The sequence below is a fragment of the Salvelinus namaycush genome, unplaced genomic scaffold, assembly GCF_016432855.1.
Source record: "Salvelinus namaycush isolate Seneca unplaced genomic scaffold, SaNama_1.0 Scaffold37, whole genome shotgun sequence".
Lineage (NCBI taxonomy): Eukaryota > Metazoa > Chordata > Actinopteri > Salmoniformes > Salmonidae > Salvelinus > Salvelinus namaycush.
This window is the reverse complement of record NW_024060674.1, coordinates 357016-374703: the sequence shown is the minus strand read 5'-3', so window position 1 is coordinate 374703 and position 17688 is coordinate 357016. Positions and strand designations below refer to the sequence as shown.

Sequence of the window (17688 nt, the reverse complement as noted above, 5' to 3'; positions counted from 1 at the left end):
TTGGTCAGGGCGTGAGTTGGGGTGGGTGTTCTATGTTTTCTATTTCTTTGTGTTTGGCCGGGTGTGGTTCTCAGAGGCAGCTGTCTATCGTTGTCTCTGATTGAGAACCATACTTAGGTAGCCCTTTTTCCCACCTTTCTTTGTGGGAAGTTGACTTTCTTTAGGGCACATAGCCTTTAGCTTCACGGTTTGTTTTTATAGTGGTTATTGTTTTGCTCGGCATCATTTTTATTAATAAAAGAAAATGTACACTCACCACGCTGCACCTTGGTCCTCTTCTTTTAACGGCCGTGACAGTAAGGTTCTCCAGAGGGTAATGAGGTCTGCACAACGCATCACCGGGGGCAAACTACCTTCCCTCCAGGACACCTACACCACCCGATGTCACAGGAAGGCCAAAAAGATCATCAAGGACAACAACCACCCGAGCCACTGCCTGTTCACCCCGCTATCATCCAGAAGGCGAGGTCAGTACAGGTGCATCAAAGCAGGGACCGAGAGACTGAAAAACAGCTTCTATCTCAAGGCCATCAGACTGTTAAACAGCCATCACTAACATTGAGTGGCTGCTGCCAACATACTGTCTCAACTCCAGCCACTTTAATAATGGAAAAATCGATGTAATAAATGTATCACTAGCCACTTTAAACAATGCCACTTCATATAATGTTTACATACCCTACATTACTCATCTCATATGTGTATACTGTACTCTATACCATCTACTGCATCTTGCTATCTTGATGTAATGTATCACTAGCCACTTTAAACAATGCCACTTCATATAATGTTTACATACCCTACATTACTCATCTCATATGTATATACTGTACTCTATACCATCTACTGCATCTTGCTATCTTGATGTAATGTATCACTAGCCACTTTAAACAATGCCACTTTTATATGTTTACATACCCTACATTACTCATCTCATATGTATATACTGTACTCTATACCATCCATTGCATCTTGCCTATGCCGTTCTATACCATCACTCATTCATATATTTTTTTATGTACATATTCTTATTCATTCCTTTACACTTGTGTGTATAAGGTAGTTGTTGTGAAATTGTTAGGTTAGATTACTCGTTGGATATTACTGCATTGTCAGAACTAGAAGCACAAGCATTTCGCTACACTCGCATTAACATCTGCATGTGACAAATAAAATTTGATTTGATTTATAAAAATACCAATAGGCCTACCAGAGGGGATGGGGAAAACGTAGGCTATATGAACCCTCTTTGGGCCTACAAGTTTTAGTGGAAGCCCAACAGAATAGATCATGCCTGCCAAGAACAGCAACCTGGTCTCAGTCTTTCGTATTATTCTGTACGTGGAGACACTCCATTCGTATGATATGTTACGTTTCATATGGTATGTATTAATTTGTGGATGTCCTTCACCCATTTCGTATGATATGTTATGAATTACAATTCCTATTAAATGTTACGAATTTTCCAAAACGTTAGCACCTAGCTAGAAATTGTAACATATCATTCCTTTAGCAAATTTGTAACATATTTACATTTTGAAAATGTGTAACATATTCTACGTTTTGGAAAATTCGTAACATTTAATACGAATTGTAATTCATAACATATCATACGAAATGGGTGATGGACATCTACAAATTAATACATACCATATGAAACGTAACATATCATACGAATGGAGTGTCTCCACGTACAGAATAATACGAAAGACTGAGACCAGGTTGCTGTTCTTGGCAGGCATGATCTATTCTGTTGAGCTTCCACTAAAACTTGTAGGCCAAAAGAGGGTTCATATAGCCTACGTTTTCCCCATCCCCTCTGGTAGGAGCTAGCTGGCTAATGTTAGCTAGGGCTGGGGTTAGGGTAAAGTTTAGGAGTTAGGTTAAAGGGTTAAGGTTAGGTTTAGCTAAAAAGGTTAAGGTTAGGTTTAGCTAAAAAGGTTAAGGTTAGAGGAAGGGTTAGCTAACATGCTAAGTAGTTGCAAAGAAGCAAAAAGTAGTAAGTAGTTAAAGTTTCTAAATACCTAAAATACTAAAGTTCTCCTGATGAGATTCGAACTTCCAATCTTTGAGTTGCTAGACGTTCGTGTTATACACCCACCCCGACTAACCATCCTACTTTTGTTTTTGCCTTAAGTAACCATTTGTCTTATCAACACTACTAAACGTAACATATCATACTAATGTTGGTGTCCCGGATTGACATTTACTATTTTACGTCTAGTCTATGAGACCAGGCTGAGAACAGTGTTATTAGGCCTGCCTAGGCCTACCCTACAGGTAAAATATTAACGTTTTTGATTCAGATGTTAAATCTATATAACATTTTCCTGTCAATACAGTTACAGGTATTTTATGTTCCATGTCTTTACCTGCCTCTACGTCTTTATGTGCTCTCTTTCAAAAAGGCGCACTCACGCGCACAGATCGGAAATTGTCGGTCACCTTGGAGATGAGAAACATTGAAGAGGATAGGTTACGACTGTCCCAGCCTCTACTTTCCACACGAAAATTCTCAGCGAAGCACCCTCAATATATCTGTACAACTTTATATACGATTTAAGAAGCTTTGAGAAAAAAACGATGATTGCATAAACTGGCGCGAGGCACCTATCGGACACATCCATGTTTTGCGCCTTCAGAATGTCTTGAGAAAGAGACGCTCTGATTGTCCACCGGTCGACCCTGCAAGCAAAGGTAGAACGCGCCGGTGAAATTGTATCAATATACAAATGGCAAGATTCTGAAACTGCTGCATCCTATCTAATTCAGATATGATCTAATGTAATCGCATGTTTTCAAAACCCTATAGTATTTTTCTCTAAATAAAGAGTAGTCTAAGAATATGATGCCTTAAACCAATGTGGTTAAAAAAAGGGCCATCCTGGCATTATGATAATGATTTGCCTGGAAACCTGACGTTGGGCATAAATGAGAATTTAAACCAAAGTTTCCTCTCACATCTACAAGCCAGAATGTTTAATAGCGTTACATTTTAACGTACAGTACTTTACCGGTTGTCTTTTGCAGTTGGTCGTTTTTGGCGGTAGGAATGAGACAATATACCCACAAAAATACAGTGCACTCTGGAAGTATTCAGACCCCCTTAACTTTTTCCACATTTTGTTACTTACAGCCTTATTCTAAAATGTATATTTTTTTCCTTCATCAATCTACACACAATACCCAATAATGACAAATCAAAAACAATTTATTTTTGGCAAACTCCAAGCAGGCTGTTTACTGAGGAGTGGCTTCTGTCGGGCCACTCTACCATAAATGCCTGATTGGCGAAGTGCTGCAGAGATGGTTGTCCTTCTCGAAGGTTCTCCCATCTCCACAGAGGAACTCTGGAGCTCTTTTAGAGTGGCCATCAGGTTCTTGGTCAACTCCCTGACCAAGGCCCTTCTCCCCCGATTGCTCAGTTTGGCCAGGCAACCAGCTCTAGGAAGAGTCTTGGTGGTTCCAAACTTCTTCCATTTAAGAATGATGGAGGCCACTGTGTTCTTGGGGACCTTCGGTGCTCCAGACATGTGTTGGTACCCTTCCCAGATCTGTGCCTCGACACAATCCTGTATTAGAGCTCTACGACAATGCCTTCGACCTCACGGCTTGGTTTTTGCTCTGACATGCACTGTCAACTGTGGGACCTTATATAGACAGATGTGTGCCTTTCCAAATCATGTTCAATCAATTGACTTTACCACAGGTGGACTCCAATCAAGTTCTAGAAACATCTCAAGGATGATCAATGGAAACAGGATGCACCTGAGCTCAATTTCAAGTCTCATAGCAAAGTGTCTGAATACTTATTTTTATTTAACTAGGCAAGTCAGTTAAGATCAAATTCATATTTACAATGACGGCCTAGGAACAGGGGCAGAACAACAGATTTTAACCTTGTCAGCTCGGGGATTCGATCCAGGAACCTTTCGGTAACCACAAAGCTACCTGCCGCCCCAAGTAAAGAAGGTATTTCTGTTTTTTATTTTTAATACATTTGCAAACATTTCAAAAACTTTTTTCACTTTGTCATTCTTGGGTATTGTGTGTAGATTGATGAAGAAATATGTTTATTTAATCAATTTTAGAATAAGGCTGTAACGTAACAAAATGTGGAAAAAGTCAAGGGGTCTGAATACTTTCCGAATGCACTGTATATGTAACAATTTCAGTGATTTTACTGAGTTATAGTTCATATAAGGAAATCAGTCAATTGAAATAAAGTCATTAGGCCCTAATCTATGGATTTCACATGACTGGGCAGGGCGCAGCCATGGGTGGGCTTGTGAGGGCATAGGCCCACCCACTGCGGAGCCAGGCCCAGCCAATCATCATTTTATTTTCCCCCTACAAAAAGGCTTTATTACAGACAAAAATACTCCTCAGTTTCATCAGCTGTCCGGGTAGCCGGTCTCAAATGATCCCGCCCACAGGTGAATAAGCCGGATGTCGTGTTCCTGGGCTGGCATGGTTACACATGGTCTGCGATTGTGAGGCCTGTTGGACGTACTACCAAATTCTCTAGGTGGCTTATGGTAGAGAAATTAACATTAAATTCTCTGGCAACAGCTCTGTTGGACATTCCTGCAGTCAGCATGCCAATTGCACGCGACCTCAACTTGAGACATCTGTGGCATTGTGTTGTGTGACAGAACTGCACAAAGTGCACCTGTGTAATGATCATGCTGTTTAATCAGCTTCTTGATAGGCCACACCTGTCAGATGGATGGATTATCTTGGCAAAGAAGAATTGCTCACTAATAGGGATGTTAACACATTTTAGAGAAATAAGCTTTTTGTGCATTTGGACAATTTTTGGGATCTTTTATTTCAGCTCATGAAACATGGGACCAACACTTTACATGTTGTGTTTATATTTTTGTTCAGTATACATACATTTTTCAAAGCGCTGGTAGTGCCTTGAGATTTATATCACCTGAAGCATGCGCATAACCATGTAAACACATGCACAACATCGGCAAGTACTACTCAGGGATTAGTGCTTTATGATTAGTGTTTTTTGAGGTCAGTTCTGTTTCGGTTCAATTATTAAAAAAGAATCACTGTTTTGATTTCGGTTTAGATTATTCTTTTCAACATTAAATGCATTGTGCATTATGTGGGTTGAATGCTGTAACAACACAGAATAAAACTATTAATAAAAGTCCCATGATGGTAATGACTGGCTATTACTGCTTATCAATTATTAACCATCATTTATTCAACTTTAATGAAGTATTTCAGTTTTGTATATTACATTTGTTTTATTTAATTACTTTATTACTTAATTCCAAGTCACCTCATTTCTATAGAGCTGCTGCCTATGCTGTCTGGCAAAATCACTATTTTAGTAGTTTATCTCTGGAAAAACTCATTGAGCTCACTGAAAAAAAGAATAAAATGGAACTCAAATAATTTAACCTATGTCGGTCAATTAGATGTTTAAAAAAACTTGTTTTTAAATGGTTAATCGCTCAGCACTATTGGCAGGTATGCATGCGTCTAGTGCATGTATTTGTATGTTGTGCGCATGCTTCAGGTGATAGAAATCTGAAGGCACTACCTTCCCTCCCTTCTTATCCTCTCCTGGGAAGTCTGAAGGCACTACCTTCCCTCCCTTCTTATCCTCTCCTGGGAAATCTGAAGGCACTACCTTCCCTCCCTTCTTATCCTCTCCTGGGAAGTCTGAAGGCACTACCTTCCCTCCCTCCTTATCCTCTCCTGGGAAGTCTGAAGGCACTACCTTCCCTCCCTCCTTATCCTCTCCTGGGAAGTCTGAAGGCACTACCTTCCCTCCCTTCTTATCCTCTCCTGGGAAGTCTGAAGGCACTACCTTCCCTCCCTTCTTATCCTCTCCTGGGAAGTCTGAAGGCACTACCTTCCCTCCCTTCTTATCCTCTCCTGGGAAGTCTGAAGGCACTACCTTCCCTCCCTTCTTATCCTCTCCTGGGAAGTCTGAAGGCACTACCTTCCCTCCCTTCTTATCCTCTCCTGGGAAGTCTGAAGGCACTACCTTCCCTCCCTTCTTATCCTCTCCTGGGAAGTCTGAAGGCACTACCTTCCCTCCCTTCTTATCCTCTCCTGGGAAGTCTGAAGGCACTACCTTCCCTCCCTTCTTATCCTCTCCTGGGAAGTCTGAAGGCACTACCTTCCCTCCCTTCTTATCCTCTCCTGGGAAGTCTGAAGGCACTACCTTCCCTCCCTTCTTATCCTCTCATGGGAAGTCTGAAGGCACTACCTTCCCTCCCTTCTTATCCTCTCCTGGGAAGTCTGAAGGCACTACCTTCCCTCCCTTCTTATCCTCTCCTGGGAAGTCTGAAGGCACTACCTTCCCTCCCTTCTTATCCTCTCCTGGGAAGTCTGAAGGCACTACCTTCCCTCCCTTCTTATCCTCTCCTGGGAAGTCTGAAGGCACTACCTTCCCTCCCTTCTTATCCTCTCATGGGAAGTCTGTGCACAGCAGAGGAGGCTGGTTGGCTGAGCTATAGGAGGATGGCCTCATTATAATAGCAGGAATGGAATTAATGGAACAGTATCGAACACATGGAAACCGTATTTTTTTCTTCCGGTCCATTTGTTCCATTCCAGTCATTACAATGAGCCCATCCTTTTATAGCTCCTCCCACCTCCTCTGGTGGACAGGTGTCTGACAGATGGCTGCATGGATAAGATCCTTCATGAACAGAATCAATGGGTATTGATTACACTGAAGCCCCAGTCAGTCTGTGACAGTGCTGTGCTGCTGTTTTGTTATTCCCCAGTGGCCACAGAGCTCACAGGGTTACTGCCTCTGTCTGAACTGTGTCTCACTACAAACTCTTCTAACTACACTGGATGTCTCCAACTGTTCTGCTAGGGCTACACTACAGGGAGCTGCTGCCTTCTGTCCTTTCATAAGGGTGTTTTTTATTTTTACCTAAATTTAACTAGGCAAGTCAGTTAAGAACAAATTCTTATTTACAATGATGGCCTACACGGGCTAAAAACGGACAACGTTGGGCAATTTGTGCGCTGCCCTATGGGACTCCCAATTACGGCCAGATGTGATGCAGCCTGGGTGTGCAAAGAGGATGCTAATTACTGTACTTTGGCAGGTCTTACAGATGCCTTTGAGGAACTCTTTTAGAAGAAGTCAAGAGTGTCATATTGTGTTGTCTGTCATTAGATCAGAGGTGATGCCCAATGTATCCATGTTAATAAGCCACCGGCCTATGAGGATGTTGCACACTCCAAAGGTGTTGCATGATGCACAATATTGCCATTCTGAATGAAGGTTGGAGATACAGTGTGTTTGAAAGTGTGTTTTTATTGGGTGTTATAGTGTGTTTTTATTGGGTGTTCATTGGTGAACAGGTGTGATGGAAGCGGCCAGTACTTCCCTCAGAGATGACTGCCCTCCCTGGGAAGATGTGTCTCTGTCTGCCCCTCACAGAGACGATGGTCTACTGGTCACCCATGTCAACCAAACACAGGACTTACTGGTGAGCTGGTCAAGTTCTCTCTTGAAAAATAAAATTTTTCTCCATGAATCTAACCTGGATAAATAGTGTTTAGTCTTCCCTTGAAAGCATTTCATTGAACTGATTTGTAGTTTGTTTGTGTCTAATGTATAACCATTCAGATGCTGAATCCACAGTGTAATGGGGTAAATCTTGTTTGTGTCTTTATAGTTCTTTCTCCACGTTATTACTGCCTGTGTCGTCGCTGTCCGTGTTTTAGTCCGTATTGCCCCTGTCTGTCTGTAATGCTGTTTGTGTTTTAGTCCGTATTGCCCCTGTCTGTCTGTAATGCTGTCTGTGTTTTAGTCCGTATTGCCCCTGTCTGTCTGTAATGCTGTCTGTGTTTTAGTCCGTATTGCCCCTGTCTGTCTGTAATGCTGTTTGTGTTTTAGTCCGTATTGCCCCTGTCTGTCTGTAATGCTGTCTGTGTTTTAGTCCGTATTGCCCCTGTCTGTCTGTAATGCTGTCTGTGTTTTAGTCCGTATTGCCCCTGTCTGTCTGTAATGCTGTCTGTGTTTTAGTCCGTATTGCCCCTGTCTGTCTGTAATGCTGTCTGTGTTTTAGTCCGTATTGCCCCTGTCTGTCTGTAATGCTGTCTGTGTTTTAGTCCGTATTGCCCCTGTCTGTCTGTAATGCTGTCTGTGTTTTAGTCCGTATTGCCCCTGTCTGTCTGTAATGCTGTCTGTGTTTTAGTCCGTATTGCCCCTGTCTGTCTGTAATGCTGTCTGTGTTTTAGTCCGTATTGCCCCTGTCTGTCTGTAATGCTGTCTGTGTTTTAGTCCGTATTGCCCCTGTCTGTCTGTAATGCTGTCTGTGTTTTAGTCCGTATTGCCCCTGTCTGTCTGTAATGCTGTCCGTGTTTTAGTCCGTATTGCCCCTGTCTGTCTGTAATGCTGTCTGTGTTTTAGTCCGTATTGCCCCTGTCTGTCTGTAATGCTGTCCGTGTTTTAGTCCGTATTGCCCCTGTCTGTCTGTAATGCTGTCTGTGTTTTAGTCCGTATTGCCCCTGTCTGTCTGTAATGCTGTCTGTGTTTTAGTCCGTATTGCCCCTGTCTGTCTGTAATGCTGTCCGTGTTTTAGTCCGTATTGCCCCTGTCTGTCTGTAATGCTGTTTGTGTTTTAGTCCGTATTGCCCCTGTCTGTCTGTAATGCTGTCTGTGTTTTAGTCCGTATTGCCCCTGTCTGTCTGTAATGCTGTCTGTGTTTTAGTCCGTATTGCCCCTGTCTGTCTGTAATGCTGTCTGTGTTTTAGTCCTTATTGCCCCTGTCTGTCTGTAATGCTGTCTGTGTTTTAGTCCGTATTGCCCCTGTCTGTCTGTAATGCTGTCTGTGTTTTAGTCCTTATTGCCCCTGTCTGTCTGTAATGCTGTCTGTGCTATAGGCCTACCTTATGTCTTAGTTTGTATCCCTCTAAATGTTTCTATGTACAGTATATAGTACTAAGGCTTACTTTATGTCTGTAGTACCGAGCCTAAGAGTATATCTGTACTCTACCTTACTTTCTGGGCTCCTGTCTGTAGTTGTGAGCCTCAGAGTGTATCTGTCCTCTACATTACTGTCTGTGCTCCTCTCTGTAACCCAGAGGTCACAGGGTCAGGCTGCGGAGTGGAAGAGCTCCTCTGATTGGCTCCTGACCCACAGTCTCTACAGCTCCGGCCTCTCCCTCTCAACACTCCTCTCACACGGGACCACCAAGATCAGGTAAGTGTGTGTGACAGGGGCCAGCTTTACATATCTGGGCCCATATTCACAAAGAGTATCAGAGTAGAACTGCTGATCTAGGATCAGTTTTGACTTAAATCATAATGAAAAAGAGCAGGGACCTGATACTAGATCTTTTACACTGAGACGCTTTGTTAATAGGTGCCCAGGTCCCTAGCACGCCTAGCTCGTTCCATGTTACAAATGCCCTATGCACCTCCACCCAACTTATCCCATCTGGGCAGTTATTGCCTGAGCAAGGCTGCCTGAACGGCTACGTGTGAACTATGACCTAATAGCAGTTGCCCTTGTTCCCTGCTCTGACCTCTCTGTGTTGGTGGCAGTGCTGGGGAGGACGGAGGCCTCAGCAGACAGCTGGAGATCACTGCTGCAGCACTCATTCACTTTGACTTCCAGCTGTACCAGTGAGTACTTCTCTCTTAACACACACACACACACACACACACACACACACACACACACACACACACACACACACACACACACACACACACACACACACACACACACACACATGCGTGCAAACTCACACACACACACACACACACTGGCATGTGGTGCCACGCACGCACAGGCACACATACACACACTGGCATGCACCCACGCAGGCATGCAAGCACACACACACACACACACACACAAAACAAGTTCTGTCACCCAGACACACACAGCTGCAACCGTGACTGCCACTGTTTGTGATAATGAACGTGTTGTTTGGACTCTACAGGGCCATTGAGCTGTACCATGGCAGAATAAGATGGCTGAACCAAGGAAGTATGAAGGTATGTCATAGTAGATCTTCTTCATCATCATCATCATATACAGTATATAACTATTGCTATACAACCTAAAGTGTCCAGAGTGACAGTTTAACTGTGCCATTCCCCTGTGTGTGTGGCAGGTGTTTGGGCTGGTGAAGGGGTCCAGAGTAGGGGTCATAGTTGACACCTCAGATGTTAACTGCACCAAAGACAGACTGCCAGATCTACAGAGGAACCTCCTGGTAAGATAGATAGACATTTAAACCACTGGTTTCACCTCATCATTTACTGGTGAGATAGATATACATTTAGACCCCTGGTTTCGCCCAGCGATGTTTATAAACCCTGGATGACTGACAGGGGACGGTGTAATAAAGCTACCATGCAGCCATCTTGGTACTCCTCCTCCCTTGTAAAAAAGATTTTGGAAGCTATAAAAATGCATTTATTCATGTCTAGATTAGTTTTTGACATGTTTATTATATTACAGACTAGAGGTTGACCGATTAATCGGAATGGCCGATTAATTAGGGCCGATTTCAAGTTTTCATAACAATCGGAAATCTGTATTTTTGGACACCGATTTGGCCCGATTTTTACACCTTTATTTAAACTAGGCAAGTCAGTTAAGAACACATTCTTATTTTCAATTACGGCCAATTACGGTGGGTTAACTGCCTTGTTCAGGGGCAGAACGACAGATTTTTACCTTGTCAGCTCGGGGATTCAATCTTGCAACCTTACGGTTAACTAGTCCAACGCTCTAACCACCTGCTTTACATTGCACTCCATGAGGAGCCTGCCTGTTACGTGAATGCAGTAAGAAGCCAAGGTAAGTTGCTAGCTAGCATTAAACTTATCTTATAAAAAACAATCAATCATAATCACTAGTTAACTACACATGGTTGATGATATTACTAGTTTATCTAGCGTGTCCTGCGTTGCATATAATCGATGCGGTGCGCATTCGCGAAAAAGGACTGTCGTTGCTCCAACATGTACCTAACCATAAACATCAATGCCTTTCTTAAAATCAATACACAGAAGTATATATTTTTAAACCTGCATATTTAGCTAAAAGAAATCCAGGTTTGCAGGCAATATTAACCAGGTGGAATTGTGTCACTTCTCTTGCATTCATTGCACGCAGAGTCAGGGTATATGGAACAGTTTGGGCCGCCTGGCTCGTTGCGAACTAATTTGCCAGAATTTTACGTAATTATGACATAACATTGAAGGTTGTGCAATGTAACAGGAATATTTAGACTTATGGATGCCACCCGTTAGATAAAATACGGAACGGTTCCGTATTTCACTGAAAGAATAAACGTTTTGTTTTCGAGATGATAGTTTCTGGATTCGACCATATTTTTTTGCCAGCAGCTCTTTGCAATGCTTCAAGCATTGCGCTGTTTATGACTTCAAGCCTATCAACTCCCGAGATTAGGCTGGTGTAACCGATGTGAAATGGCTAGCTAGTTAGGGGGGTGCGCGCTAATAGCGTTTCAAACGTCACTCGCTCTTATACTTGGAGTACTTGTTCCCCTTGCTCTGCAAGGGCCGCGGCTTTTGTGGAGCGATGGGTAACGCTACTTCGAGGGTGGCTGTTGTCGATGTGTTCCTGGTTCGAGCCCAGGTAGGAGCGAGGAGAGGGACGAAACCTATACTGTTACACTGGCAATACTAAAGTGCCTATAAGAACATCCAATAGTCAAAGGTATAAGAAATACAAATCGTATAGAGAGAAATAGTCCTATAATTCATATAATAACTACAACCTAAAACTTCTTACCTGGGAATATTGAAGACTCATGTTAAAAGGAACCACCAGCTTTCATATGTTCTCATGTTCTGAGCAAGGAACTTAAACGTTAGCTTTCTTACATGGCACATATTGCACTTTTACTTTCTCCTCCAACACTTTGTTTTTGCATTATTTAAACCAAATTGAACATGTTTCATTATTTATTTGAGCCTAAATAGATTTTATTGAGGTATTATATTAAGTTAAAATAATTGTTAATTCAGTATTGTTGTAATTGTCATTATTACAAATAAATAAAAAAAGTCGGCCGATTAATCGGTATCGGCTTTTTTTTGGTCCTCCAATAATCGGTATCGGCGTTGAAAAATCATAATCGGTCGACCTCTATTACAGACACTTTAATGCATATTATTATATTATGTGAGCTAAACATACAAATAAAAACAAATATTTAAAAAATGACCTTAAAGTATTTCTTTAGAGAATAATAATATTAGTGTCCTCACTACAACACAAACATTCTTAAATACATGTAATTTTGTCCTTGAAACATTTAATTGAAATACTGTAGAATTCCATTCATTCCTATGGAGGACTGCTCCTACAAAGGAGTACTAATATGGCCGACCAGTGGCTTCAAAGCCTCTCAATGGCCAATATATTGCATCAGCAATCCAGAGTTTGTATACATCATTGGTTTCACTTCATCGTTTACTGGTAAGATGAATAGATATTTAAACCCCTGGTTTCACCTCTCATTCACTAGTGAGCTAGATAGACATTTAAACCTCTAGTTTCACCTCATCATTTACTTCATTTACTATAGGCTTTGTCTCTCAGCAAGCATTGAATGTGTGTGTGTTTATGTGTGTATGTTTGTGTGTGTGTGTGTGTGTGTGTCAGTCTCTGATAGAAGAGCAGCTCAGCTGTAAGCGTCAGCTGTACCTGATGTCCTGTGGTACTGAGACCAGCAGCCTTTGGGACGGCCCCAGAGACGTCGACACCTTCAGGTGAGAAGTCCTAAGAGAGGTCATCGAGGTCATAACATTGTGCTTTAAAGGTGTATCCCATAACCTTTTTGTCCCCTGTGGCCATCAGACTGAATGCTGAAATAATCCATGCTCAAATACACACATACACACACCATTTAGGCATAGCCGCGGGAAGTAGGGTGCTGAGGGTGCTGCAGAACCCACTGAAAAATCGGAATATGTTTTGTTGTTGTTGAAAAAATATATATTAGAAAAAATATAATTTAGAAAAATCTGAAAAGTACTGCCTTTAATAGTCCTGTATTAGCGGACCGATATATCAGTCAGCAACGCTTTTTTCCAGCCCCTCCCCCAAACTACTTCCCGTGGCTATGCATTTAGGTACCCCGTCAGCCTGCCAAGTAGTTTTCTTTAACCAGAAAGGAAACTACAGATTGCACCTTTGACCCAGAGGGGTGACAGGCATATTATTTTTAACCACAAAATAGTCCACTCTAGAATTCCAGTTGTTCACCATTGAGAGGATATTATAGCTGACATGTATCCCTCAAGTGTTTTGGTGGGATAAAATACTATTATTTTTCAGATGTTGCTATAGTATCCATAAAAAGCTGCCCAGTCACTTTAGCTCAAGTTCCATGATGATATCAGAGGACTCTGGATGTTGATGTAACAGCATGGCGCTGGAGGGGAGAGGCCTGCTGGACTGTCTCACGGCCTTTGTGTGTGTGTCCCTGCAGTCTCACGGACCTAACCCAGCACAACGCCCACTGTTTATTTCAGCTCGCTCCTGCGTTTATTTTCATTAGGGTATAATGTCTATTTTAATATGCTTCTTATGCCTCTTGTGTTATTTTAGATGAGTCATTTGGGAATGCGTGTGTATATGCGAGAACAGTTTGTGCCTGTGTTAGTAGAGGAAGACACACACACACACACACACACCACACACACACACACCACACACACACACACACACACACACACACACACACACACACACACACACACACACACACACACACACACACACACACACACACACACACACACACACACACACACACACACACACACACACACAGGGAAGAGTGAGGGACAGTGAGAGCTCCTGTGCACTGTTCTGTGGTTACTGACTGGCTGTATTCAACATCAATGCCAAAGAATACAAACAGAATGTGTTTTCAGACTGAACACTTTAGTATCTATTAGTGTAAATAAATGTTAAGCGTTCCATCTTTTAATACCCTCATAGATCATCACTCATTCCTACAGTTAAGTGTATCTGTGCTTTAAAAAAACAGTCCATTCCTACACTGGTTTGTGAAAACATAAACTGTGTATAGTTTGGGGGACGCCCATATTTTCAGGTAGAGTAATACACTCATGTTTCCTCAATGAAATAGCACAACATACAGTTGATCTAGTACTGTAGTAGGTAATAGAGCTACAGTGTTGGGTTAGTATGGGTTAGAATACAAATAGATCAAATACAAAGAAGTTCTGTGTGAAACGTCCGTATACACACTTAATGCTAGTTTGTTTTTGTTGTTCTTATTGTTGTAAGTACATACAGTTGAAGTCGGAAGTTTACATACACCTTAGCAAAATACATTTAAACTCAGTTTTTCACAATTCCTGACATTTAATCCTAGTAAAAATTCCCTGTCTTAGGTCAGTTAGGATCACCACTTTATTTTAAGAATGTGAAATGTCAGAATAATAGTAGAGAGAATGATTTATTTCAGCTTTTATTTCTTTCATCACATTCCCAGTAGGTCACAAGTTTACATACACTCAATTAGTATTTGGTAGTATTGCCTTTAAATTGTTTAACTTGGGTCAAACGTTTCGGATAGCTTTCCACAAGCTTCCCACAATAAGTTGGGTTTATTTTGGTCCATTCCTCCTGACAGAGCTGGTGTAACTGAGTCAGGTTGCAGGCCTCCTTGCTCGCACACGCTTTTTCAGTTCTGCACACAAATGTTCTATAGGATTGAGGTCAGGGCTTTGCGATGGCCACTCCAATACCTTGACTTTGTTGTCCTTAAGCCATTTTGCCACAACTTTGGAAGTATGCTTGGGGTCATTGTCCATTTGGAAGACCCATTTGTGACCAAGCTTTAACTTCCTGACTGATGTCTTGAGATGTTGCTTCAATATATCCACATAATTTTCCAACCTCATGATGCCATCTATTTTGTGAAGTGCACCAGTCCCTCCTGCAGCAAAGCACACCCACAACATGATGCTGCCACCCTCGTGCTTCACGGTTGGGATGGTGTTCTTCAGCTTGCAAGCCTCCCCCTTTTCCCTCCAAACATAAAATTATGGTCATTATGGCCAAACAGTTCTATTTTTGTTTTATCAGACCAGAGGACATTTCTCCAAAAAGTACGATCTTTGTCCCCATGTGCAGAAGCAAACCGTAGTCTGGCTTTTTTATGGCGGTTTTGGAGCAGTGGCTTCTTCCTTGCTGAACGGCATTTTAGGTTATGTCGATAAAGGACTCGTTTTACTGTGGATATAGATACGTTTGTACCTGTTTCCTCCAGCATCTTCACAAGGTCCTTTGCTGTTGTTCTGGGATTGATTTGCACTTTTCGCACCAAAGTACGTTTATCTCTATGAGACAGAATGCGTTTCCTTCCTGAGCGGTATGACGGCTGCGTTGTCCCATGGTGTTTATACTTGCATACTATTGTTTGTACAGATGAACCTTCAGGCGTTTGGAAATTGCTCCCAAGGATGAACCAGACTTGTGGAGCTCTACAATTTTGTTTCTGAAGTTTTGGCTGATTTCTTTTGATTTTCCCATGATGTCAAGCAAAGAGGCACTGAGTTTGAAGGTAGGCCTTGAAATACATCCACAGGTACACCTCCAATTGACTCAAATTATGTCAATTCGCCTATCAGAAGCTTCTAAAACCATGACCTCATTTTCTGGAATTTTCCAAGCTGTTTAAAGGCACAGTCAACTTAGTGTATGTAAACTTCTGACTTACTGGAATTGTGATACAGTGAGTTATAAGTGAAATAATCTGTCTGTAAACAATTGTTGGAAAAATGACTTGTGTCATGCACAAAGTAGATGTCCTAACCGACTTGCCAAAAATATAGTTTGTTAACAAGAAATTTGTGGAGTGGTTGTTAAATGAGTTTTAATGACTCCAAACTAAGTGTATGTAAACTGCTGACTTCAAATGTATGTCTTTCCATCCTGTTATCCATTTATCAATATGTTTTAGATAGAGCTATACCATTAGTGTGCTCATGGATTTCAGTTTGTATTGACTGCTGTGTGGGTGTAATTGAACATGAACTTGAACTAGACCTAAACTGCTAGTTTCTGTAGGCTGACTCGTTTTCAGTGGATCTGTTTAGGCTGCCTTCTACAGTATATTTTGTCTCTGTGGCCTGTTCTCTCTCCAGACTGCAGGAGGCTTGTGACTGGGTGGATGAGCTGGGAGCCAGGGGGGGATGTAACCTCCTCCAGGCCCTGAAGAGAGGCCTTGGCCTGGGCTGCACTCAGCTTGACTCCCTGGTCATCGTCCTGGGCTCCAGGTGAATCAACTTCAACAGGACAGTGATGTAGTGGGACTGATAATGAAAGTACAGCAATAACTACATTGGGTTGTATTATGAATGGACTAATCAGAGAGCAGGGCTAGGATGACCAATCAGAGAGCAGGTGTATGACAATGTCATTATTATTATCATGTCATTTTTAAGGAACAAATCAGAGGGCAGGGTTATGATGACCAATCAGAGAGAAGGGTTATGACGATCTATATGATGAAAGGACCAATCAGATAGCGGGGTTATGATGTCATTGTGCGGGTACCAATCAGAGAGTGGGGTTATGACGATGTCATTATAAAGAGACCGATCAGAAAGCAGGGTTATTCTTACACATAACAAGTAACAAGTCCCCTGTGTTTGATGATAGTACCTCCTCCTCTAACTTCTCTCCTTTCCTCTCTCTAGCCCTGACCAGACCTCAGATGCCCTCTTTGATTACGTAGGACAAAGCATTTTGGGAAGGGCGTTGTTGATCCATGTGGTGTCCTATTGTAGCATTAGCCCTCTGACCATTGTGAGTCAAACTGCTGGACCTTCAGGTCACCAACAATCATGTGTTTTTATTCATAGAGGGACAGATTTACTAAACTTTCTAACCTGTGAAAAGTTTGGTCAATGATTCACTGTGTCTCTGCCTCAAACAGGCAACCGTAAAGAGACTAGCTGAAGTTACACGGGGACGCCACCACATCTTCTCAGCTTCCCTGGTAACCTGTCTGTCCTGACTGTGCTATTTGGGTTTGTGTTTTAGTGTGTTGTGGTCAAAAAATAACTTTCCCTGCTGTTTGTGTGTGTGGTGTGTGTCTGTGTGTGTATCAGGGTGTAGTGGACAGCAGTACAGATGTGGAGCTGCTGTGGACAGAGATCAAGGCAGCCAGAGAGCTGCTGGGACACACTGAGGCCCTGCGTCAGGGACGGCTGGGGGAGATGAATGTCACTGTGGTGGGACAACAGGTGAATGGACTCTGTGTGTGTGTGTCAGTGCTGGTGTCTGTGTGTACAGCATTTTTCTTGAACATCTAACATAAACCTTTTAGTGAATCTTTCCTCTTACTGTACTCCCCCAGATTTCCACAGAGTTGGACAGCTTTTCACTCTCTCCTTCGCTCCCCAGACCACCCAATCACAATGTCCCCCTGAGCATCAAGCCCCCAGGTGTCCCGCCCAGCTCCTCGGCTGATTGGCTGAGGAACCATGGACTGAAAGGTAAGTGCTCTAGGTAGAAGTTACACATAGGCACAGATCTAGAATCAGCTTACCCACTTTCATCCTAACCTTAACCATTAAAAAGGAACAATGCAAAACTGACCATAGATCCGTGTTAAAGTCAACTTCATCCTACTCTAAAAGTAACTGTGGCAACC

General features: G+C 42.3%; 1 protein-coding gene across 1 annotated transcript in view; it reads left to right on the top strand.

The window, feature by feature from the left end:
* The first annotated feature begins 7361 nt into the window (after positions 1-7361).
* vwa3a (von Willebrand factor A domain containing 3A) overlaps positions 7362-17688 on the top strand; it is a 30655-nt gene continuing 20328 nt past the window's right edge. The window contains exons 1-11 of the mRNA XM_038985712.1: positions 7362-7484; positions 9085-9203; positions 9548-9628; positions 9952-10006; positions 10126-10227; positions 12654-12760; positions 16175-16306; positions 16730-16763; positions 16969-17031; positions 17144-17278; positions 17392-17530. Coding sequence (XP_038841640.1) covers positions 7362-7484; positions 9085-9203; positions 9548-9628; positions 9952-10006; positions 10126-10227; positions 12654-12760; positions 16175-16306; positions 16730-16763; positions 16969-17031; positions 17144-17278; positions 17392-17530 — 1090 coding nt within the window. The remainder of the gene's footprint in view (positions 7485-9084; positions 9204-9547; positions 9629-9951; positions 10007-10125; positions 10228-12653; positions 12761-16174; positions 16307-16729; positions 16764-16968; positions 17032-17143; positions 17279-17391; positions 17531-17688) is intronic.